At 40.5% G+C, this 24,130-nt stretch overlaps 3 protein-coding genes across 8 annotated transcripts in view; 2 read left to right on the top strand and 1 right to left on the bottom strand.

The window, feature by feature from the left end:
• Nucleotides 1–85: 85 nt before the first annotated feature.
• wars1 (tryptophanyl-tRNA synthetase 1) lies at nt 86–6,975 on the top strand. 2 transcript variants are annotated; one of them, XM_080870887.1, is made up of 11 exons: nt 86–234; nt 553–669; nt 4,193–4,409; nt 4,523–4,631; nt 4,830–4,949; nt 5,133–5,315; nt 5,491–5,591; nt 5,709–5,821; nt 5,922–6,095; nt 6,178–6,318; nt 6,414–6,975. In XM_080870887.1, exons 2-11 carry the CDS (start codon nt 556–558, stop codon nt 6,570–6,572), a joined length of 1,431 nt encoding a protein of 476 aa, XP_080727013.1. In that variant the 5' UTR covers nt 86–234; nt 553–555; the 3' UTR covers nt 6,573–6,975. The 2 variants fall into 2 exon arrangements, with proteins under 2 accessions (XP_080727013.1, XP_080727014.1); XM_080870888.1 differs by having other exon boundaries at nt 92–234; nt 556–669.
• A 3,735-nt stretch (nt 6,976–10,710) lies between these two features.
• slc25a29l (solute carrier family 25 member 29-like) lies at nt 10,711–16,547 on the top strand. 4 transcript variants are annotated; one of them, XM_080871601.1, is made up of 5 exons: nt 10,712–11,134; nt 12,734–12,777; nt 13,463–13,506; nt 13,791–13,874; nt 14,450–16,547. In XM_080871601.1, exons 4-5 carry the CDS (start codon nt 13,824–13,826, stop codon nt 15,218–15,220), a joined length of 822 nt encoding a protein of 273 aa, XP_080727727.1. In that variant the 5' UTR covers nt 10,712–11,134; nt 12,734–12,777; nt 13,463–13,506; nt 13,791–13,823; the 3' UTR covers nt 15,221–16,547. The 4 variants fall into 4 exon arrangements, with proteins under 4 accessions (XP_080727724.1, XP_080727727.1, XP_080727726.1 ...); XM_080871598.1 differs by lacking the exon at nt 13,463–13,506 and having other exon boundaries at nt 10,711–11,134; XM_080871600.1 differs by having other exon boundaries at nt 13,463–13,874.
• A 1,393-nt stretch (nt 16,548–17,940) lies between these two features.
• Nucleotides 17,941–24,130, bottom strand: part of fancm (FA complementation group M) — a 42,940-nt gene continuing 36,750 nt past the window's right edge. For both annotated transcript variants that reach the window (XM_080871596.1, XM_080871597.1), the window contains exons 15-24: nt 24,007–24,107; nt 23,241–23,309; nt 22,952–23,053; nt 21,337–21,502; nt 21,125–21,231; nt 20,542–21,011; nt 20,311–20,404; nt 19,674–20,022; nt 19,107–19,401; nt 17,941–19,020 (exon numbers count right to left, since the gene is read on the bottom strand). In XM_080871596.1, the coding sequence (XP_080727722.1) occupies nt 18,894–19,020; nt 19,107–19,401; nt 19,674–20,022; nt 20,311–20,404; nt 20,542–21,011; nt 21,125–21,231; nt 21,337–21,502; nt 22,952–23,053; nt 23,241–23,309; nt 24,007–24,107 (1,880 nt within the window). In that variant the 3' untranslated portion in view covers nt 17,941–18,893. The remainder of the gene's footprint in view (nt 19,021–19,106; nt 19,402–19,673; nt 20,023–20,310; nt 20,405–20,541; nt 21,012–21,124; nt 21,232–21,336; nt 21,503–22,951; nt 23,054–23,240; nt 23,310–24,006; nt 24,108–24,130) is intronic.

Below are 24,130 nucleotides of genomic sequence, written 5' to 3'. Positions count from 1 at the left end.
TAAACTCGTGGATTTCGTAGGAAATCGAACTGAAAATTATATATCAAAATTTATATGTGTAATATTCACGTAAGCGAATTCCCAAAGTAGTACTTTTTTTCTGGTGGGTTAATTCGCCGCGGAACCAATGAATAAGGTCGTTTGCCTGGGAAGACTTTCACCCAAACACTACATCACACAGGCTGATGCAAGTTGAATGAGTGAGCTGTCAACTGCGTGTGAAGAATACTGACGGTATACCGACTTGTCACTATATTTAATCAGAAATATAATGAGCTGGATATATGATACATGACTATATAAATTATTAAACATGACAGCATGAGCTAAGTGTAGTTTGTGTTTAGTATAGGACGATTAGCTAGCACTACCAGCTCTGCTGTTATTTTCGCATATGGCAGTTAACTCAGGTGCTGTTTAAGTATATACACACATTCTGTAGAAGATAATTGGATTAGGTATAAAACTGATCCTTGTCAGAACATGTAACATTCGTTTATGACATGTATATTTGGATATGAACTATTTTTCACTTCATATTTTGCTGTGAAGAAGATGACAGACTGTCAAGGCGATGGCGAAGGAACCATGAGTCCCATGGAGCTTTTCGAGAAACTGAATGCTCAAGGAGAGAAAGTCAGATCCTTGAAATCAGCTAAAGCAGAGAAAGTGAGTTTTTCGAGATTTACATTTCTATCACTGTGCAAATGCAAATTGTAATTTCAGATTCACAGAAGGGGTGAACAGATGATTTTCCTGAACACTCTTTTCTATCGTGACACACAGTGATCATCAACAACATTAAAGTTACTCGCCACTAGGGCTGCCACGATTAGTCGACTAGTCACGATTACGTTGACTATCAAAACCGTCGATGACTGATTTAATAGTCGATGCGTCGTTTGAAGCTTTGTAAGATCACAAAAGACGCAGGAATAAGTAGTAGGATTTAAGAGTGTAATACCGGACTGAAACAGAAGATGGCAGCACTGCATGTACAAGGATGCCAGCTGCCGTTAAACCCCGAAGAAGAAGAAGTAGCTCTGTCCCAGAATTCATAGCGCAGCCCAGCCCAGCTCAGTTTCCAACAATGGCGGCAGCTAGTTAGTTTTGATATTAGTCTTATTATTCTTTCTGTGTCACAAAATAAACGTTTAACATATTTTCAGAATGTAGCTGTGTGAACCTCAAATATCTGCTCAGTTTATCAAGACACCACATATTTTCAAAAGCACTCCGACGTTTTCGGAGACGTCTGTTACCCACTAGCTCGATAGCTAGCCGGGGGCAAGGCTCACTGGAGCCCATGAGAGCACCGGACTCCCGGCAAATCGTTTTCAAACCCACTGCCGTCTTTCGCTACTCAGGTTAAACATATATAAGTCACTTAGATAACTTACAAATGTTATTGTTTGGCTTTTTTTAGTATTTTATTTGTTCCTGAGTAAATCGGTTTGGTTGAGATTAAAGTTATAGTTTTTACACAGTCTTTGCAAGCTCCTTTGACCAGCTGAATAAACGTCAAGCAGACAACTGAGCATGAGATGCTCGAGAATATACTCCGGTGTCCTGTTATATTTTAGATAGCAAGGAGTTTATTAAACTTCACCGAAACAATCTGCAAATGTCATTAACATTTAATAAACTATCATCTTGTCTTTATTTTTAGTTAGCACATATCTTAAACACTTAAAGCTGTAAGCTAATGATAGTCAGTGTTGGGAAGGTTACTTTTCAAATGTATTCCATTACAGAATACAGAATACATGCCCCAAAATGTATTCTGTAACGTATTCCGTTACGTTACTCAATGACAGTAACGTATTCTGAATACTTTGGATTACTTAATATATTATCATGCTTTTTACAACAACGTGAATGTACTATTGCTGTGTGATTTATTACTATTACTGAAGGTCCGCGACTCCGAGCTGTAGTAAAGGGACCTCTGGCTAATACGGCGGGGTCCCTGTCGGCTTGTAGCCGAAAAATAGCTTTACTTTGTTGTGTGGGTCAACTTTTCTTGCGAGAGACAGAGAGAGGCGTTGAAAGACTGCTCCAACGCAACTTATTGTTTTCGGAGGAAAACACGAACACGGTGTACAGTCGAGTCTTAATAACTTACTTACAACTGGGCTCATCAGGCACTCTTTTTGGCTGAAGTGGTTATTATTATATTTACATGCTTCCAGCTCCCGTTTTTCCTCGATGACAACTCCTACCTTTCCACTCCCCTTTTTCTCCCTCCTCGCGCTCACAGACACATAACGTGTATGGCAGTCCATTCTCCCTGCAACACGGACTACACTGCCCATGATGCTACATTCTTTAGAGCATTGTAGCATTCTGCCTGTTAGCTTAGCACAACAACAACAACAACAACGAAAAGGCGCTCTCTCACCCAGGAAACACACAGTCGCAGAGAGAGAGAGAGAGAGCGGCGCCCTGTAACCATGGCAACCGTAACGCTGCCGCCTGGAACAACAGAACGTAGCTGTCAAACAAAACCCAAACAGTCCTGACCCGCGACAAAATGAAACAGGAAAGTACCGCAGTGTAATCCATTTATTTCAACAAAGTAACTGTATTCTGAATACCACCTTTTTAAACGGTAACTGTAACGGAATACAGTTACTCATATTTTGTATTTTAAATACGTAACGGCGGTACATGTATTCCGTTACTCCCCAACACTGATGATAGTTATATAAGAGCAGATGCATGCTGGTGCAATAAGCTGTATGTTTTACGTCCAATGGATGCATGATCTGATTAGTCGACTAATTGCAAAAATAATCGGTGACTAGTCGACTATCAAAATAATCATTTGTGGCAGCCCTACTCACCACACTGGTCATCATTGATCATTGTATTACTATGAAAATTTTGACTGGTATTCATGTGGAATGGATGTTACTTTGACATGTGCCACCGTTACACCACCATGGCAATGGCACTATTTGACCACTCCAATGAGCATTGAGGGTCCATTCAAAAATATTATGATAGACTGCACATTAAATCCTCAGAGGTCTGGTGTCCATGCCTGTTTTGGCAGCAAAGGGAGGACCTCCTCCTGATGGGTGTATTGTAATTACATGTACTGTAATTCTGACATTGCTCCTCATTTGCTAACAGTGGATATGTACAAATTTGTGCATAAATCATGCATATGAATGAACATTTCACAAACAAATTGGTGACATATCAATATTTTTATACCTGAAGTCGTCCACACTTACAGAAGAAATTAGAAGTCCCACTCACTTCACGAACACACAAATGGAAACCTGGTCTTTAAAATGACTACTGCCACCAATAATAATAATCATACTAAATAATAATAATAATGTCTTGTTATTATTAATATTATTGTTGTTAGTGTTGTTGCCTGTCGACCATTGTTTACAGTTTTCCAAAGCAACATGAGCCACACAATACACAGAATTATTATTGCATTTTTTTAATTCCATGTAAAGAAAACTATAGTTATGGAAAGCTGTAGGCTTTAACCTTTTAAACATTTCCAAATAATTTTATCTTTCATTAAAAAAACAACTTATATCAATGTTGGATGTCATCAATTATATCCTAATTCCTTGGCATCCCATGGATGCTGGAGAATCAGGAGAGTTTGTTTTTATGTGGGTTTTTGTTTTTGTTTTTTAATTGCAATTAATTTCTCATCTAGGGCTGAAAGATCACATGCTCCTTGTCCTCCACCTTTTTTCTTCTTTTTGTTGAAGTCCGTTTTCATATCAGTCCAAACTTTCTTTTTAACAACTTGAGCGTCTGGCTTTCTCCTCGGACTTCGGAAATCGTCTTTTACAGTCTGACTTTGTCCTTCTTTTTTGCTTTAGTAATGCAGACATCTTTCTCTCACTCTCTCCACTTCACCTTCAGGTATACATGCTTCCTCAGATAGAGAAATCAGGTGTTGCTGCATGTAGATTCCAGGCAGTAAACATGAGACAGTTGATTTAGAAGGAATCTTATTTACTGACTTACGCAGAGCAGTAAGAAAAAAATTGGCCAGTGTGTACATGCTATAAATGCAACACTGATTCAACAGAATAAGAAGGGGTCACACACACATATTAATACAAAAAAACCATTGTTTCTACAACAGTTTGTCACTGTGTCATTTCTATTGGGATATCTATCATCTAATACAATTGTTTTGTTTCCCCAGGCTGAAATCGATGCTGCTGTCCAGCTGCTGCTAAAGTTGAAAGTGGACTATAAACAGATGACGGGCCAAGATTATAAGGCAGGATGTCCACCTTCAGAAAACCTGATTGTGTCAAACAATGGGCCTGCAGCAGATGACTGTGATGGAGAAGACTTAGTTGACCCGTGGAATGTTTCTGCTTCCAGCACCAAAGGAGTAGATTATGATAAACTCATAGGTGGGTTTTTCAATGAGCTTTAATTCTTCACTTCAAGAGCTGTACTTCACTAATACATTAATATGAGGTAATTTAAGCTGAATAACTGGTGAATGTGTGATGTCACTCCCTAGTGAGGTTTGGCAGCAGTAAAATTGACAAGGAGCTGTTGGAAAGAATAGAAAAAGTCTCGGGACAGAGAGCCCATCACTTCCTAAGAAGAGGAATCTTCTTCTCACACAGGTCAGCTTTCCATGGGTTTTGTTGTTTCTAATTTACCAACTTTTGTTGAAAAGATGGTCTTGTAAATGATTATATGGCACGTCATCAGTAATGTTGAATCATGGTTAATGTTTACTTGCTATTCCAAATGAAAACATAAAGATAGGAGTGTATTGAGAACACACATTGATAATTCCTTCCTATTACTGTTTCTGCCAGAGATATGCATCAGATCTTAGATGCGTATGAAAAGCACAAGTCCTTCTACCTTTACACCGGCAGAGGTCCATCCTCAGAGGCCATGCACGTTGGTCACCTCATCCCTTTCATCTTTACCAAGTGAGTTCTACCTCTTAATTCTGTGATGTCAATGAAATTTAAAGCATTAAGTGGCTCTGTGACATCTCTCAGCCTGATCGCAATATTGTGTTCAATATCTAAAATTATTGATTCCATGCTCAGTGAATTTTACGTTTAGACTTTTAGACTAAGTTCAAACTGAAGGTAGTGTCCTCATTCCAGATGGCTTCAGGATGTGTTTGACATCCCCCTCGTGGTCCAGATGACCGATGACGAGAAATACCTGTGGAAAGATCTCACACTTGAGGAATGTCATCGCTTCACTGTGGAAAATGCCAAGGATATCATCGCCTGTGGCTTTGATGTCAACAAGACCTTCATCTTCTCAGACCTTGACTACATGGGGTAAAATATGCCAAGAGACTATCTTTATATGTTTATCTGGTAGACCTTGGTGTTGACATTACTGTTTCAAAACAACTAAAAAAATAAAGAACTGTGTGTGTATAGATCCATATTTTTTCCAATTCAGATGAATAGAAATGTTTTGATTCTCATTTCAATGTATTATATTCTGCAGTGCATCACCTCAGTTCTACAGAAATGTGGTAAAGGTCCAGAAGCATGTGACATTTAACCAGGTTAAAGGCATTTTTGGCTTCACAGACAGCGACTGCATTGGTAAAATGACTGAAATTATGTCATCTAATCATTTATTTTACTTATAAGTGTGATTGTGTGATAACTTCTTGGTATGTAATGGTATGTTTTTGTTTTGGGGTTTTTTAATACGTCCAGGAAAGATCAGTTTTCCAGCCATCCAGGCAGCTCCGTCCTTCAGTAGCTCATTCCCGCAGATATTCGGCGGCAAAAAAGATGTGCCGTGTCTTATCCCCTGTGCCATAGACCAGGTCAAGACGCCATTAAATCAATACGTAGCAACCCGTAATATACAGTGGTGTTCACAGTATGCAGTTATTTATGTTCTTATCCGTCTTCTCACATTCTCAGGACCCCTACTTCAGAATGACCCGTGATGTCGCTCCAAGGATCAGCCTCCTCAAACCAGCCCTGCTGCACTCCACTTTCTTCCCTGCCCTGCAGGGGGCGCAGACTAAGATGAGCGCCAGCGACCCCAACTCATCTATCTTCCTCACTGACACACCCAAACAGATCAAAAATAAGGTGCTGCTCTTTACTCTTATTCAGATTCAAAATATCTGTGTTTGCTGTCTGATTTACTCTGACCTGTAATAATTTGTCGCAGATCAACAAACACGCATTTTCGGGAGGAAAAGACACCGTGGAAGAGCACAGAAAGTATGGTGGCAACACAGAGGTAGATGTCTCTTTCTTGTATCTGACCTTCTTCCTGGAGGATGATGAAAAGCTGGAGAAGATAAAAGAGGTGAGGAAGTAGAATCTGAACTGTTTTTCAGTCCCTCCTTCCCTCATCCTCTTATTTCCCCTCTGCCTGTACTCATTCAATCTCTTCTTTTGCAGGACTACACAAGTGGGGCTCTATTAACAGGAGAGCTGAAGAAGATTTTGATTGAGACTCTGCAGCCAATGATTGCCCAGCATCAAGAGAGGCGAAAACAAGTCACAGATGAGATGGTGCAGCAGTTCATGACACCCAGGCCTTTAAATTATAAGTTCTAGCTTGCTTGGGCATGAGCAGTCAGGGTTCACCATGTGGTTAAGCTCAGTATAAGAACAAAAAAAGAATCCCGCTTTATTTCCATTTGAAGTCTTTTTAATGGGAAAGAAGGACAATTTCTCTTACAGTTTACAACCAAACTGGAAGTGCAAAAAAAGAAAGAAAAATCGTAAATAATAAATATAAATCACTGGAGTGATGAAATGCCTCTCTGTGTCAAACTAAGCATGGCATTGCCTGCACCTTCATGCCAATTCCCAGTTGATTATTGACTTCCAGCAGTACCAAATGTACCCATTTATTTTCACAATGTGTTACAGCTCTCTCAGGACTGGAAGACAATAAAAGCAGAGTACTAACACATATCTCTAAAAACCAAACTAATATAATCAGTTAAGATATACATCCACTTTGTCTTTATTTACTTAAAAACAGCCTTCTGAATAATAATTGTAACTGTGTGATTATCAAAAGCAGTTGTGTTGTAACTTGTAATCAGGATCAGCCAGCATGTGAGGTGTATTATAAAAAGTCTGTCTTATAAATACACCTCAGTTTGAACATACATCACATGTAGGATGTCAGTGTCTCAGTCATGAGAACAAAAGCAAATGGTTTGTTGTTATCAGCAAGAGGAACATCAGTCAAGGAAGGTAGAAAATCTTCAGCTTATTCTCACACAAAAAAATTAAACGTCTTAACAACAGCATCTTTTGAAATAATTTTTTATTTGAAAATGTTTTAATTAGAAGTAAAGCCATGATTTTTGCTTTTGTTTACTGAATTACGCTCACTGCCTACTTCATTAGGTAGGCATCTTCGCAATTTCCTATTAACACAAATACCCAATCAGCCAATCGCATGGCAGCAACTCAATTCATTTAGAAATGCATACATGGCCAAGAAGACCTGTTGAAGTTCAAACTAAGCATAACCAAGAGAGGGAAAGGTAATTCAAGTGACTTAGTTGTTGGTGCCAAGTGGGCTGATCTATGTATCTCAGCAACTGTTGATCTGTTGGTATTTTCCCCCACAACTATCCAAGGTTTACTGGGAATTATATCCTGTGTGCCAATGCCTTGTTGATGGAAGAGGTCAAAGGAGAATGGTCAGGCTGCTATGGGTTGATAGGAAGGCAACAGTAATTCAAATAATAACTAGCTACAATCAAGGGATGCAGAATAATATCTCTGAATGCACCAAGCAGACAGGCTACAGCAGCTACAGCATTTGTGTCAAACCAGCAGGAACAGGAAACGGGAAACTGAGGCTACTATTCACACAGGCTTGTATTGGACAATACAAGGCTGGAAAAACATCTGTTTTGAATCTCAATTTCTGCTGTTTCACTCAAATGGTAGATTGAGAACTTGTGAAAGCATGGATTCACCCTGCCTTTTATCAGTGGATCAGGCTGCTAGTTGTGGTGTAATGATGTGGGGGTTCTTTTAATGGCACATTTTGGGCCCTTTAGTACCAGCTAAGCCACAGCCTGCCTGAGTATTGTTACCGTCCATCCCTGAACCCGTCAGATGTACAGATGCCTGTACCCATCTTCTGATGACTGCTTCCAGCAAGCGAACGTACCATGTCACACATGTCGCAAAGCTTGAATGTGACAAGAAGGTTAGTATTCAAATTGGCTCAGGAGTCGTCAGATCTAAATTGAACAGAGCACTTTTGGGATGTAATGGATTGAGACAGTCGTATCATAGATGTTAAGTGTACCTGATAAAGTGGCTAGTGAGTATACATAATGTACAGTGCTGTGTTTTAAATGTTTCTGTGGTAACGCAGACAAAGTCATTTTCCCCACAATGTCTTAAAACACAAGAGCATTAGCATTTAGTATTACTTACAGAACCACAGATTCATGTAACACGTTTACATACAATAGTAGGAAATGCACGGGAAATTGTTTAAGACTATATGAACACAGGTTACCATAGATAATATAGAAAATAGTGCATTGTATGCCAATCAATCTAATTCAGATTGATTGGTATTTTAAGATAAAATGATGAGTGACGGCCTCTTTTTAAATGTGCAGTGCTTAATGTTAAACGTGGGAATGTGCAAATTAAACTGTAACGGTAATAAAGATAACTAATTTTCATAAAGATGGGCTTAAAAGTAGTAAGGAGAAATCATTATACTGCCATCTACTGCCTGTCTTGAAAGCAAGAGAATATAAAATGTAGTTCTGTTGCTGTCTGCATTTATGTGGAGCTTTATGTATTACTGAAAGAATGCACAAAGCAAAGATGGTATGGTGTATGTATAGATATAATCTTTGTACAAGTGCTCCTGGAAACAAATAGACTCATCTGCCATCTGCATTCTTATCCTGCTGCAGAAACCATACTCATAAGAGAAAACATACTTATGCATGGCAGACCAAAGAGTAAATCAGTGCACCATACCTCCCTGCAGCTCCTCTATAGTCACATGGGTTTTGCTTCTTCATTTTTTTTTTCTTGCCCTTGCTGATGGTCTCTCCTCTTCCACAACTCCCCATAAACAGGTGTTAGCCTACTTGCCTACTTACACCAGAATGTCAAATACATGGTCAGCAGTGGTGCTGTCTTACTGTTGGCATGTTCTGCTTCACAATGAGAGCTGCCAGCAGAACGTGCAGTTATATTTAGGGATGGGTATTGATAAGATTTTCACGATTCCGATTCCATTTTCGATTCTGTTTAACGATTCGATTCTTTATCGATTTTTTTTTTAAAAAGGAGAACACTAAGGTCGATTAGCTTAGAACTTTGTTTTATATCTTCTCTTTGAAAAAGATAGAAATTTAGGAGTAACATGGCCTTACAAACCCAGCAGTGAAATCTTAAGAGATCCACAGCCTATGGCTCTTCAATGGGGTGTCACGGGGTCCCCGGGGGAAAAAATTGTAAATGTAAAATAAATATTCTTCTGTAGCAAAAACAAAGTATAACTTAAATTATTCTGTAGCAACTACACAAGAATATCCAGTAATGTCCCTGCCTACAATTAAACACATTCACTTATCGTAAATCGGGGACATCTGCTGTGGTAAATAGGTGCAAGCCTTTTACCACAAACTCACTGCTCGGTGACATTCGTCTATCCTGGCCTGAAAGGAGACGCTACCAGTAGACTGCAGCGAGAACTGCCAGCATCTGAGCCAGCCAGACTCTGTCTGTCTCTCTCATCATGGTCACCTAAATGCACAGTAATGGCAGGTTTTGTAATAAGGCAGATCGCGCTAACATAATATGCACTGTTAGTTGATTATTTACCTGCCACATTAACGGGAGAGGACGTGCAAACGTTACTGCTGCTGCTGGGTTGAGATTCACGAGTCCGGAGCGGAATTAAAAACACGACATTCATTTAAGGTCATCGCGTGTTTTGTGAGCAAATGATTTTGCATATTCGTAGTGTTTCCTCCCTTAAATGAAATATCTACTTTGCAAGTATTGCAAGTTGCCCTGTTGTCTTCCGTTCTCATAAAGTATAACCAAACTTTTGAGCGTTTGAGCCGCTTAGGTGCCGTGTTTCCTGCCAGGTAAATGACGCTCCGCAACGCGGTGACGTCATTCGGGGCGACTGGAATGGAGGGAGGGAATCGTTTGCAAAAATGTCAAACAATTCCAAGGAATTGAAACAGTGGGAACTGGTTCTCAACAGTTATAGTTATATTACTCATGTCAAGTCAAAGTCAAGTCCCTGTTGCTTATGCAACATTCTGAAAACAACACGGAAATACGTGAAGCATTTTCCAGACATGCACATTGGGCATAAAACACCTGCTTCCAAAAGTCACAAGGCCACACAACGTGACTAAGCAAAAATAAATAAAATCACACTGAAAAATACAATTATGATAAAGCCAAAAATGTTATAAACATAACGTTTAAGCTATAAACCATTACTGGATGATTCATTGTTACGTCAGTCTATATATTCAAACCACATTATAACTACACAAATTGCCACACTGGAAATTCACAAGGCTGACGAGGAGTTGATGTGACGGTAGAGGAAAGATAGCTTCAGACTTTTGGTGTAGGTGATGTGCCCCCTGCAGCAGCCAATGGGCGTGAGGGGCGGACAGTACCAACTAGAGGAGGGCTCTGGGGGAGTTGTCCGCTTCTAAATAATCCGATTGGGCCGTCTTAAAAAGGGCAAACGCTTCTTTTCTACTTTGAAAACCCGCCTTCTGCCGCGGTACAGAAATAGAAAGGTTTGTCTGAAAGAGCACCTCTATAGAGGGAGAGGAAGGGACACCAGTGAGAAGAAAACTGCTTTATTCCAGTTTCGCGTCCGAGCGATTAGCCAGAGACGTTTATCTTCCGTTTGCTGAGCATCAGCAACGTAAAGGAGGCTATTACCTAGCTAACCAGCCTGGCTGAACACCAAGCCGGGGGGGGTCGTAAATAGCCAAGTTTACACAGATACCGAGAAAGCATTTCCCACTTACGCCTCTTTAATTACGTTTATCAGCCCTTAAGTTAGCCTGACACCTTCCAGTCGTTGCATTTTTTTGAGGGAATGGCACTGGACTTCGCTGCTGGATGTGTAGGAGGTGAGTAGCAGCTAGCCACGTTAACAGGTTGACGCTAGCATTAGCATTAGCCACCTTTCTGTTTTTTTCCATCGTCAAAAGCTCAAGCTGTTGTTGCGGTGTAATTTGTGCCGTGCCGTGATTTCTCGATTTACACCCAGCTAGTTTATGTGATAACATTGTAAACCCACATGAATGACAGGTTGAATACTAAAACACTGGAGCTGGGTGCTTTTTAACCCCCCCCAGCTCAACGTTATGTTGCAGTGCTAACGTGAAGTTATTCCCAAATCTGCAGCACCCACGTAGAGATTGCTGTTTATAGTCGACATTCATCATATATCTACGTATCAATTAAACTTGCACACGTCCAGGAAACCCCAGAAATGTGAAATGATCGTGATCTCAGCTTTTCTTTAGTGATTATCGGGCAATTTCCCCCCAAATATCTGCATTCCTTTCATCATTCCACTAACCCATTCCAAAGTAGGGAGTTACCACGAGGAGAGGCGGCGGTCCGCAGAAAGTTAAGCTCATGCATTCATCTTTGCCTCACACAAAAGCCCTGTGGGAATTTTGCAAGCTGTTTTGTCAGTGTTCAAGGACAGGACTTCCCAAAGTCTGTTGGATCCCAGGTAGAGTTACTGCACTGTAACTTAGTCTTAGATAACACCTTCATTGAGAGAGTCAGTAGTGCGGTGTAGAATGACTATACTACAGTACTATTAGTACTACTATCTCCCTTGAACGGCTTAACATGTAGCTGATTACAAAATACAAAGGAATGGTACCAGATTTGGACTAACATTAAACTATTTATATAGAATAGTCTGAGAAATTATTTTTTTAAGGGAATAAAAAGTTCAGATATTGCTTTACCAGTGCATTTTAGTTATACATGCAGTATGTAAGTTACTGCAAGAGTAAAATAACGAAGTTGTTTTCTTAACCTTCCCCTAATGGTTTTACATCAGTTTCCCAACCTAGTTGACAACCTTGCATGAACACATGGCAGATTTAAATCACCCCAAGTGTTTTAAGCTGTATGATTTGTTTACAAAGAGGCTTTTTATTTGCATAACATATTTATCTTTAGAAATTCAGTGGTGTTATTTCTGGTGCATTATCCTCATGTTGGTGTGCAGTCTTTGAAAACATCTGATATGAAGACAGTGTTGTATAATGATTTTCTGGCATATTGACACAAGTCAAGGACAGGCCAGTGTTGAGCTTTCGTCAGTGTTAAGCTTTCGTCACTTCGTGCAGTGCAGTGACCAGCTGATGACGGCTCCATCTCATGATGGACAGGTGTCTGTTGCAACTACTGGACCAAAAGCCATCTTCTTTTTCCAAACTCAAGCCATCAGTGCATTTGTACCTTTATAACTCAATTATTATATTGTGGTTCTTTTCTTAAGAGAAGAAGTCCATGGGATATATGATGACCTTGTGTGCACTGAGATTACTTCTGTATGACATGTTTTCCACCCACTGTCTCTGCTCTAACACCACAACTTTTTGCATGCTGTGGTCTGGTGATTATCTCTTGAGTTTTTAATAAGAATAGTTCAGTGAAACAGTCAGTTGTTCATTCCTGTCTTTTTTGTTTTTGTTTTTTAGGTGCTGCTGGTGTTTTGGTTGGGCATCCGTTTGATACTGTAAAGGTGGGTGTCTGCTGCATCCTCTTTGGTGTTTGCTCATTAGTCACAAAAAATAAAACATGCAGTACTTTGCTGACAGCCTTCATTTAAATCCAGATAAGTTGAGAGTACACGATGAGCCCAAGAGAGGAAGGGGATGACTGAGCAAGAAGAATAAATCTTCTGATTAGTTAGAGTTCAGAACAGGACAGTACGTTCACTTCTTTACAGATTTCAATGAAACTGTCATTTATCAAAGGATTTGTAGGGATGGTTAATTAGCTGAATAACTTGTAGTCACATAGCCTATATAATCATCACTATGTACCTGCAGAGTCCCACACGATTTTATATGCATTAAAGTTAGTTGTAATGTTAAGGTTGAAATCAAATTCATTTTTATCACAACTTTTACATGATCTGTGGTTGACGCATAGGATTTATGTGAATGAACCTAAAAACAGTTTTCTTTACTTGATGCCATTCGCATATAAATGTTGCATAGACTGGATTAAGCAGTGGCAAAGTGAGGACGTTTTGACGTGAGACTTGTGTGAATGTGGAGCATCCGCTTTAGAGGCAAGCAGTGAGAGAATGGTTTGGTTATAGTTCTTTTACACCCTTGCTTTCAATGTCATTTCTCCCTGAGCCGGTGTCTGCTTGGGGCTCGGAGGCTGTCTTTAACAGCAACAGTGTCACTGTGTTGTAGATGAGAGAGAGAAATAAACAACCTCTCCACGGAAATGTGACCTAGTAAGTATGGTCCAGGTCTTTCTTTCTCTCACCCACTGTTATGTCTTTGAGATATTAAAATAAAAAGCACCGAAGACATTTTGTTCTTTTTACAGCTTCATACTCGGTTAATGTTTTTCTTATTCTCCCACATGTTGCACCCCCCCTTTATCATCCTTTGTTTTTCTTCCTGTTGACTGCTTGTTTCCCTGAAAACCTGTATTACACAGATCTTGGTTTGTAGTTACTGTGGTCCTCTTTGGCCTTTTTCCAGTTTTTACTCCAATGAGTTCTGTCACCCACAGGTGCGGCTTCAGGTTCAAAATGTGAATAAACCTATGTACCGTGGGACGTTCCACTGCTTCCAATCAATCATACGCCAGGAGTCGGTGAGTTTAAATTTGTTAGCATAGTGCTTGCTTTAAATTAAATAGGTTACATTTAAATATATCCTTGGTGTTAAGCTGGAGTTGTTTATTATCTGGAGAATGTCCTGTGCACTGATTAAAGTGTTTAGTTGCTGTCCCATCTCTCAGTAAAGACATTAGGCAACGTGGGCGAGGTGGGGGGTCTGTTAGCTGGGGTCAATGAGGAGCTTATTCCTGGAGGAGCTAAATAAAGCTTTGGACATCATGCTATTTTTGCTAAGAGGGGGCATGGCCCCTCAGACCTCATGTCTGTTTCTCATGGATGTCCTTTATTCCCCCCCACAGTAATATTCAAACGTAAGGTGGTTTCTCAGCTGTTTATGTACTTGTAAAATAAATGATGAGGATGTATTTGAGAAGTAGCTTTATTGGCAAAAGGAGATTATTAGACGATACGCAACCCATAATTATTTGCTTTAGCCATATTAGTAATCCATTGCTGATAACATCTGGAAAAAAGTGCACTGCTTCCTATAGCCTCCTTACTTTCTTGTTTTTATAGTGTTGATCTGACTCAGTAACATCTGTGTTTGCAGATGCTGGGTCTGTACAAAGGTATTGGCTCTCCAATGATGGGTTTGACCTTCATCAATGCTATAGTTTTTGGTGTCCAGGGAAACACAATGCGCATGCTTGGCCGTGATACACCTCTCAACCAGTTCTTGGCTGGAGCCTCTGCTGGAGCCATCCAGTGTGTCATTTGCTGTCCAATGGAGCTGGCCAAGACACGTATGCAAATGCAAGGAACTGGAGAGAAGAAGTCTAAGAGGAAAATGTACAAGAACTCCTTGGACTGTCTGGTGAGAATCTACAATAAGGAGGGGATCAGAGGGATCAATCGTGGTATGGTTACCACCCTGGTGCGCGAGACGCCGGGTTTTGGCGTGTACTTCCTTGCGTATGATGTGCTGACACGCTCCCTGGGTTGTGAGCCAGAAGACCCCTACATGATCCCCAAGCTGCTGTTTGCTGGTGGCATGTCAGGCATAGCTTCCTGGCTGTCCACCTATCCCGTGGATGTGATCAAGTCACGTCTGCAAGCGGATGGGGTCGGCGGCGTTTACCAGTATAATGGTATCATGGACTGTGTCAGGCAGAGCATACAAAAGGAGGGGTGGAGAGTGTTCACTTGTGGACTTACGTCCACTTTGCTCCGTGCATTCCCAGTGAATGCCACCACATTTGCCACTGTGACTTTGTTCTTAATGTACATGCGCGAGGGTGGAGAGTGTAGCATTCCAGACTCTGAGCCGCCGTCTGTCCAACTGCAGCCTCTGCAAACGCAGACACAGCCGACCAGCATGTAAGCTGGCGTGCAACAGTGAGTGTTGTTAATTTTTAAGCAAACCTTGAGCCACAATCGCCTATACGGGGCGATTGTGGCTCAAGAGTTGGGAGTTCGCCTTGTAATCGGAAGGTTGCCGGTTCGAGCCCCGGCTCGGACAGTCTCGGTCGTTGTGTCCTTGGGCAAGACACTTCACCCGTTGCCTACTGGTGGTGGTCAGAGGGCCCGGTGGCGCCAGTGTCCGGCAGCCTCGCCTCTGTCAGTGCGCCCCAGGGTGGCTGTGGCTACAATGTAGCTTGCCATCACCAGTGTGTGAATGTGTGTGTGAATGGGTGGATGACTGGATATGTAAAGCGCTTTGGGGTCCTTAGGGACTAGTAAAGCGCTATATAAATACAGGCCATTTACCATTTACCATTTATCTGTAGACAGTTTGTACACAGGTCAAGGATCTGTTAATTAGTGTCCACAATCACAGAGGAGAGCTATGTTTTGGGTAAGCATCTGTCCATAAAGCTTAAACCAAGTGGTCTCACATAGTATTTAAATAATATATATTTTAAGAGAAAATCTGCAATTGTAAATATGTTCTCTTTGCTTTTGTACATATTTTGCTTTTTTAAGCAAATTGAAATAAACTTGACAGTTACAAGAGTTACTGTAACATACAGTGACTGTTACAGATGTCCCGAAAATGTTGAACACGTTGATCCTAATGATGCCGTTTTCATCCTATAATATTACACAAGCCTAAACACACAGCACGGCGTTTGGTATATTTGTGAATCGGTGCTGTTTATACTGTTACTTTCTACCATTAGTTAAATGAAGATGATTTTTAGGGTAATTTTTAATAGTCAAAAATTATCCTGTTTAGCATCACGTGAACACTGTTTTGTAGCATCTTGTGTAAACTGTTACAAGCAAATTTTCATGTTCATTAATGCTTCATGTAGCTTGAACTGGATTAGGCAGAAATTTTAAAAGGTAAATAAAATAAAAAGTCACAACGCACTTTTTTTTTTTTTAACCTGAAGATCTCCCCTCTCTGCCCAAAGTCACTAGACAAACATTGGCTTGCACACATGCCTCGCTTGTACTGAATGACCATTGCTGTATTGTTCAGCCAAGAAAAATAAAACTAGGTTTAAAGGCCAGTCGCTTTTCTTTCCAGGAAAGAGGGTAAAATTTTAGAAGCGATTGTCTACATTGCTGCTGCGGATCAGACTTGTGACTTCTTAACATCCCCATATACCCAGAAGTAGCCACCGCAATCATGTGTTGGAAGAGTAAAGGGAGGATCAGAACAAAATTCATCAGTCCTCCGCTGGAAACTGGGGGGGAAAGGTGTCTGGGTCAAAGGTGAATGGGTCAAATGCAGAGAAAAACAAGTAATTTCCCCATCTTGACGTTTTTCATTTCAGTCAGACTTTTCACCATCATAATCTCAGCCCTGAAAAGATGCAATTAGCTAAAGTCTCTGATGCTAGATTTTGTTTTGTTTTTTTGGCAGAAAATTCAAATTTTTGAACAATGGAGTGTTGAACCTTCTGGTGAAATTTAAAAAAAAAAAAATACTGATTTGGCTGTATGATACACTTGGCTTAAAAAAACAAAACAAACTTTAACCCTTTAAAGCCCTATGATGCCAAAAAAATTCTGCCTACACCAGCTTTACCTCCCTCGTAGCTGAGTTAATTCTGGCTGCTGTATAAAGTTTCAAGTTTGCAGTTACCACAAACTTTTTATACCACTTCTTGGACTGTATATCTGTACAGAGAGAAAGTTTGTAATGAAAAATATTGGAGGCTCTGATGGTGGTCTGTTGCAGTACGACATAATTTTTGATGGTCAGAAAAAATAACAGTGTAATATTTTCTTTGTTTGAGGCGGTCATTGTAAAACCAAATCAGATGCAATGTAATCATGTTGTGGACACTGTAGTGTGTCCAAAGAAAGCACCTTACGGTATGACATTAAGCATGTGTATGGTTAAAAATACATTTTGGCAATCACAATTCCTCCCAATGGATTTTACAATTTTACAAAGGGAAGATTCTCTTGCAGTTTGCCAAGACCAGTCAAGTACACTAATTTCTGCCACCTAGAGGCAGAGAAGGTAATGGCTCCTGTATTTTTAACCTTTGTATATTAACTTAAAAAAAGTCTGTTTTTTCTGCATAGTTAACAATTGACATTCTTCAGCATTAAAATGAGCATTATACCCAGCCAGCCTGCAGCAAGTGCATTCACGAACACCTCTATATTAGGGGCAGGGATAGCTCAGTAGGTAAAGTGGTCGCCCCATGATCGGAAGGTCGGCGGTTCGAATCCACTTAACGGCTACCCTGAGGTACCCCTGAGCAAGGTACCGTCCCTACACACTGCTCCCCGGGCGCCTGCTTAGTGGGCTGCCCACTGCTTCACTGAGTGAATGGGTCAAATGCAGAGAAAAACAAGTAATTTCCCCATGGGGATCAATAAAGTATCCATTATTATTATTATTATTATTATTATTATTATTATTATTATTATATTAAATATTCACAAGAAAGGTGTCCTAAATACAGAAGCCATTACTTTCCCTTAATGTAAATGATCTACATCTTCACAGCTCACTGACCTCCAGGTGTAGCTTAGCCCGCAGTGCCGGCTTAGATGTGGAGGTCTTGAAAACTGCTTTGGATTTGTCCAAAGAGAATGTATATATTGAATGTGGCAGTTTTCTTTGTCTTTTTCTTGTTTTGTTTTGTGAGAACTCTAGACTTCAGATTTTACTTTAATGCATTCATGTGTTGTTACCGCTTTTTGCCTGTGGGTTTATCTTTATTGGCAAGTAATTCCTGATATCTCTGTAAAAGAAAATGCTGCTGTAAATATCTGATGTTGCTATTGTTTGTACTGTTAACAACTTGTACAATACCTTTCACCAAAGTAGAACATGTCATTTAAAACCCCAAAGGAGAACAGTGAAATAAAACACTTTACTTTTTTCTTTTTCTTTTTTTTTTGGCTGGGCATTTTTAAGTTTGAACATTTGGAAACCCTACAAATTATTAGGCTTCTAGCAAACCCCCCAAAATAAAGTTTTAAGTGAATGAAAGAATGAGCTGTCTCAATTCAGTTAAAAAAAAAAAAAAGTGATGTAATAAACATCACATTTTTTTGCTTTCGTGGTCTGTTAGAAAGAAACGGGCTGACCTCTAGAGGAAGTAAGCTGATATCAAAGAAGCTCAATGTGGGTATTGGAAAAGATTTCCTTCTCAAAATGTGGCACAAAACTACTTTAATAAACACATAAAATATAGTTTATTAAAGAAAACAAACATCCATTATTATGTTATTCAAGTTTCAATTATTGAATTCTTACCAATGCTGCTTAATACTACCTTACAGGTCAACTGTACACTTTGAAGAAACCCAATGTGTTCTTTAACATAAATATAAAGTTGAGTGTTGTGCTCATTCAACTTGATGTGCAAAAAGGATGAACCTAGATCCTGAAGCTCTTCTCTCATTGAGAGATCATATTAAATGCAGTCAACGTATTATTCTAACTGCTGTCTTCCTGAGACAAAGACAGAAAGAAGCAGAAGAATGTATGAAGTGAAAAAAATACACATAAGAATAAATGAAAAAAAAAAAAGATGTATTTCAGTTTATAGAGTCCCAGCAGTGTTTTTTCCAGCAGCATGCTAGCTGTTCTTTCCTGATTTTGACATATTCATGAGGAAGGAGTCACAGGAGTAGCGCAGGAACCGATAGATCTCCTCTGCTTTGGGTCGACTCATACACCCTCCCTTCTGTATGGCTTCTATCGGGCTGCAGGGAGGAAGCAGGTAAAGAAGAGATGACGTACTGAAGAAGAAGAAAGTATTCATAATTCGATACAACACAACGTCCATCACCTGTTTATTAGCTGGGCGATCGATGTGAAGTTGTGGCTCATGTTGAGAGCTTGAACATAGTTAACTGAAGGCAAGCTCAAGTACAGCTGCAGTGCTTGCTGCCTATGCTGCCCTTTGACTTCCACTGGTATGCCGATGCCGTGACCCTTGCGGTGCTCCAGACGTGCCACATCTGCCAGCAGCCCGGCACTCTCTTCAGCACCGTCGCTCCAGAGCGGGCGGACCCCTAATCGCACTAGCGCCGCCAAAGTGCTGTCAAAGTAGCGAGTTCGCTGAAAGGGACGAGATGCCTCACCTGGGACAGTGACAGTTAACATAAAGATCAGAAAGACATTGTCTCATGCAGCAATCATTCAGTCTAATCCTCTGTTAATTCAGTGAATTTGTGGAAAACGCTGCTAAATTCTGTCCATTTAAACCAAATGCACTCCCAATTTGGCAACCTATTTGATGTGTGCCATGCAGATGCTGTTTCAACCCTCCAGCATGCCTACATCCACTCATAGGCTCCAGTGAATATTCTTATTTACAATTACAAAGAAAATGAGCCATACTTTGAAAACGTACCGGTCTTGGTTCGGTCTTTTTCCACTATGATGCACACGCGCTCAAACAACCCCTGCAAGCTGTTCACTCTTTCCGCCAGTCGCTTCCGGTTCTGTGCTGCAGCCAGATCTGATTGGCTCTGCCTTTCCACCGCCATGCGGTTGCTGACAATGAAGTAGCTGCTGTCCAAAGAGCAGACGTGGACGGTGGCTGCGTGTCGCTGACGCAGGCTGGTCAGCAACTCCACCCCGCTACTGATGCAGCGACTGTCCACCAGGATGCAAACAGACCCAGATGGAGCGGAGGTTTCACTCACTATCAAATTCTCAGCTGTGATCTTTTGAGGAGCCAATGGAGTGGCTGGGACTGCCTGTGGAAATGAAAGGAAAAACACCTTATACTTGATTTAAACCTGTGGTGATAACAGGTTAAATAACTCAATATAATATGCTCCTTGGTCCCAGAAAAAAAACCAGTTACACAATTTTTTTTTTTTTTATGTTTATCTTCTGTCTCTCATAGTAGACATGGAGTCTTGTTTGATAACAGAAAATATGATGTAATGTAGTGATATTGTTTCTATTTTTGTGTGGATTTTTGGTATTAATATTACCAGAAACAGTTAGGAATGTGTACGTCTCTTCTTGTCTGCTCATACCTGCGATTGCTTCTTTGAGGAAACTTGCAGGTGTGACTCCACAAAGTCTAGCTCGTCAGAGAGGAGATGCTGATTTTCTATCCTCTGGCGACACCTTCAGGAGAGAGAAAGAAAGACAATCTCAGAATTGTTACTAAGTACACTCTCATCCTTCCATTCTCTTCTGCTTATACAAATTCACATCCATGAGGAGGATGGCACTCACTCTTTATTACTTTATTATAACTTCACCTCTCATTTTGCTGTTCTTCACTCACAGAGCTCCTTTGTGCTTTGCTCAACAGTGAGACCTTAGAAGATAACGACACAGCTTTCTTTCCTTCTTTCCCACAAGGCTCTGGTGGTACCATCTTTGGCAATGAAGGCAACACACCATCTCCTGCTTTGAGAGCCCTCTCTTTACTTGCTTCATCTATCTCCTCCTCACTGGAATCATTCATTTGTATGACCCGGGTGCGTTTAGTTTTCATCTCGGCTCTCTGTTCTGGTGGAGGCTGAGCTCTGGTTTTTGTGCTGCCTCTTGCTCTGGCGTTGTGCAGGAAAACGCAGCGCCTGGTGGGATACTGCTTTCTCCCGTTCACAAACGAGTCCTCGGGCAGAAGGTCAACATTTTCAGCATCTTCCTCACTGGTGCCCACCAACTCCACATCACTGCCCACTACAAAGCTGTCCTCTTCATACGTCTCATCCATCTCAGGCACCTGTTTCCACACATTAAGAATGTGGCATCCTTAATTAGACTACCAATCATCAAATCCACTTAGTATTTTGTTGCTTTGTGTATCTTTTAAAATGTATTTATTTGTTAGTATACCTGGGAAAAGATGTCCATGTTGTGGTGTCTTCTGTTGGAAATTTTGAATTTGCCCTGGACTGCAGGGCTTCTCACTGACTTCAGGTACACTCCATGCATCTCTGAGTCTGACAAAGAGGAGAACAGACAGAGAGCCAAAATGCATGACTCACTCAGCCTCCTATCACACTGAGAAGCTCAGAAGGAGAGAATAAAAGAAAAATGTGTTGTACCATTCAGGCCCTGAGAGAATTGTGTATTGTCGACCACAAAACCGTTGAGAGACTGATTCTGTTCTTCTCCATCCTCCTCATCAGACGAGACCTCTACACCTTCCTCGACCTCTGACAGCTGTGCTTCTTCATCCAAAAACTGACGCCCTTTTCGGCATTTGCCGCGCTGACAGAGGAAGGATGGAAAATGTCAGGGATGACGGATGCTGAAGGTGCCAGTCGCAGATTTGTAATGACTTGACTTTTTTATGAAAGGAAAAATGGATCATGATGTCATGTAACGATCTTTAAAAAGAGACAGCGGTATGTTTTTGTCATATAATTGAGCTTTTTAAAAATTTTGGATGTAGTGTAACCATTAAAATGAAAACACTGAACACTAATAAACTAATAAAAAATGTGAATTTTGAGCTTCCTTTAATTTCGCAGAGGTTTATTGTTAGTTTCAGCTCACTCATCACTCTCAGCTCTAAGACCCTCTAAGCTTTAAAACCTCAGCACCAAACTACAGACAGGCACATGCAGAGGTAAGAATGGCAGAACACCTAAAGACCCACATATCTACCTAAGGAGCTGGTAGTGAACCGTAGAAATGATGATGAGTGTACACTACTGTGCTCATTTCATTATATTTGCTACGGAAATGGGAAACAGTTGCAGCAAACACACGGAAATGCAGTATATAAGGCTAAAACAGAGTTTGTACAATTCTAATGAGGTTGATTGTCCATATTTGGTGTGACCACCTTTTTCTTCAACACAGCCTAAACTCTGTTGGCAAGTTTTTTGATAATTTCTTTAAGTAGTCTTCAGGAATAGCTCTCCAGGCTTCTTGAACGACATTCAAACTCTTCTTTAGGTGTTGGCTGTCGTCTGCTCTGTTAAGATGATCCCACACTGCTTCAATAATTTTGAAGTTCAGGCTCTGGGAGGGCTGCAGATGGCTGCAGACCACCACTGCTGTACCTGTCTTCTGTTCTCCTAAGTACATATAAATGATTTGATCCAAAATTTTAAATTTGGATCCAATACTTCAAAAGGCCCATTGCCACTAATTTTCAGTCCAATTCCTGTGTAATTTGGCCACTTTCCTCCAATTTTTTAAGGAAACACTGCACACCATGCCAAGATATGCTAAGTTCCCAGCTAAAAGCTCCTTAGGAATCAACTGGTTGGTGCAGAAATACTATTTCATAACTGTCAACTAAAGAATTAAGGAACACATTATCTGTTTTGTCATAGGCTGCTAGTAACAAAAAGCCTAAAGACAAAAAAAATCCTCTGAAAATGGTCAGGTAAAAGCTGTAGACTGAAAATTAGTGAAAAATAGCCTTTTAAGACCATCGCAAAGTCTGGAGAACTGTTGCTCAAGACCATCCGTCCATCCATGAATGGTTTTCTGGGGAAAAAGGCAGGGTACAGTTCACCACTGTCCAGAGCTGAGATGGATGGATGGATGAAGACTTTTCCATAACACTGCAGTCATTTCAAAATGGCATTCCCCACTCACATTAGAAACCTAAATACGAGCCATGTTTATATTGTGTTTACAGTTACATGAAAACAGGGATCTCAGATCACAGCATCCGGCTGAGCCATCTGTTGCTGTACAAACCTTGGCTTTCCTTTCAGCTCTCTGCACTGTGGCTCTGCACACGGAAACAGATTCATTCTGGAAATCATCATCAGAAACAGATTCGCCTCCCGTTTCATCAGACTGGAACACAGAGAACAAATTGGTGAAATACTGAAAACTGTTAGTAGTTTGTGACATGTTATTAGATAATGAGCACTTGTAGAAACATCTTAAGTGATATATGGAGCACGAGTAATTAAATCACATCATCTGTGTTGAACAGATTGAACCATGTGCTACGCATTACTGTTAGTCATGAAGAGCTTACAGTATTGAGTGGAGCAGCATGTTTTCTTTTCACTACCACCGGGGAGTCCACATCACTGTTGATCTTAGACTAGGAAAGACAAGACATGCTACATGTTAGATACAGCATAGAGCAATCTCCCCCTGATTACAAGCTGAATATCTTAAGCCTGGAAATGAATGACAGAAGCAAACTGTCTGAATCAGATACCTCCTCATATCTCTTTTTTTGTCATATATGCCTTGTTTATTGCAAAGTGAGCAGCAACTGTTTGTTTACTACTGGTTAAAACTCTGTAAAGGGGGCTTAAAATGCTTCTCCTTATCTTTTGTATTAGTTATACTTCAATAATATTGGATGTTCATATTAAACAAGGCCAAAGTGTCAAACAATCTGAGGCCACTGAACCTCCATCGACATGCTGTTCAGATTTTGTTTGTGATCTGCAGCCAATCAGAAAAAAGCTGTCCTAAAGGGGCGAAGGGAGCAAAAACTGTTTGTGACATACAGTTGGTGAACTTAGATGTTTCACCCACTGTCCAAGCACAAGATTAAATAAGGATTGTTCATGAATCGCGCAGTGCTCTAGGTCAGTATATGAACTTTGTAGCTGGAGCATAAAAGCTCCCCATTTATACAAAAATGTAGCTAGACTAAAAACAAAATTGCTCCACTGTTGTGTATGTAAATGTTTTCCTGTTTAAAACAATACCTCTGCTCCTGAAATGTATGGCATTTTAAAAATTAAAAGATCATCAGATTCCCAAAATATTCAGCACTTTCTCACCACTTCGGGGGATGATAAGGGGTTGACTTTGTTCGGATGTCTTCTTTTATGAAGCACAACTTCATCCTCGCTGTCACTGTTGCCCTCCACTAAGTAAGAAGCTGAGAGAAACAAGCAGGTAGAC

Source organism: Rhamphochromis sp. 'chilingali', assembly GCF_963969265.1.
Source record: "Rhamphochromis sp. 'chilingali' genome assembly, chromosome: 21".
NCBI lineage: Eukaryota > Metazoa > Chordata > Actinopteri > Cichliformes > Cichlidae > Rhamphochromis > Rhamphochromis sp. 'chilingali'.
The sequence above is the reverse complement of the archived record's forward strand: the minus strand, read 5'-3'. Positions and strand labels throughout refer to the sequence as shown.

Coding starts and splice junctions, on each gene's coding strand:
- wars1 (XM_080870887.1), top strand. CDS start 556: ATGACAGACTGTCAAGGCGATGGCGAAGGAACCATGAGTCCCATGGAG. Junction 5,316..5,490: donor TCAGACCTTGACTACATGGG/GTAAAATATGCC, acceptor TATATTCTGCAG/TGCATCACCTCAGTTCTACA. Junction 5,592..5,708: donor CACAGACAGCGACTGCATTG/GTAAAATGACTG, acceptor TAATACGTCCAG/GAAAGATCAGTTTTCCAGCC.
- slc25a29l (XM_080871598.1), top strand. CDS start 11,101: ATGGCACTGGACTTCGCTGCTGGATGTGTAGGAG. Junction 11,135..12,733: donor CGCTGCTGGATGTGTAGGAG/GTGAGTAGCAGC, acceptor TTTGTTTTTTAG/GTGCTGCTGGTGTTTTGGTT. Junction 12,778..13,790: donor ATCCGTTTGATACTGTAAAG/GTGGGTGTCTGC, acceptor TGTCACCCACAG/GTGCGGCTTCAGGTTCAAAA.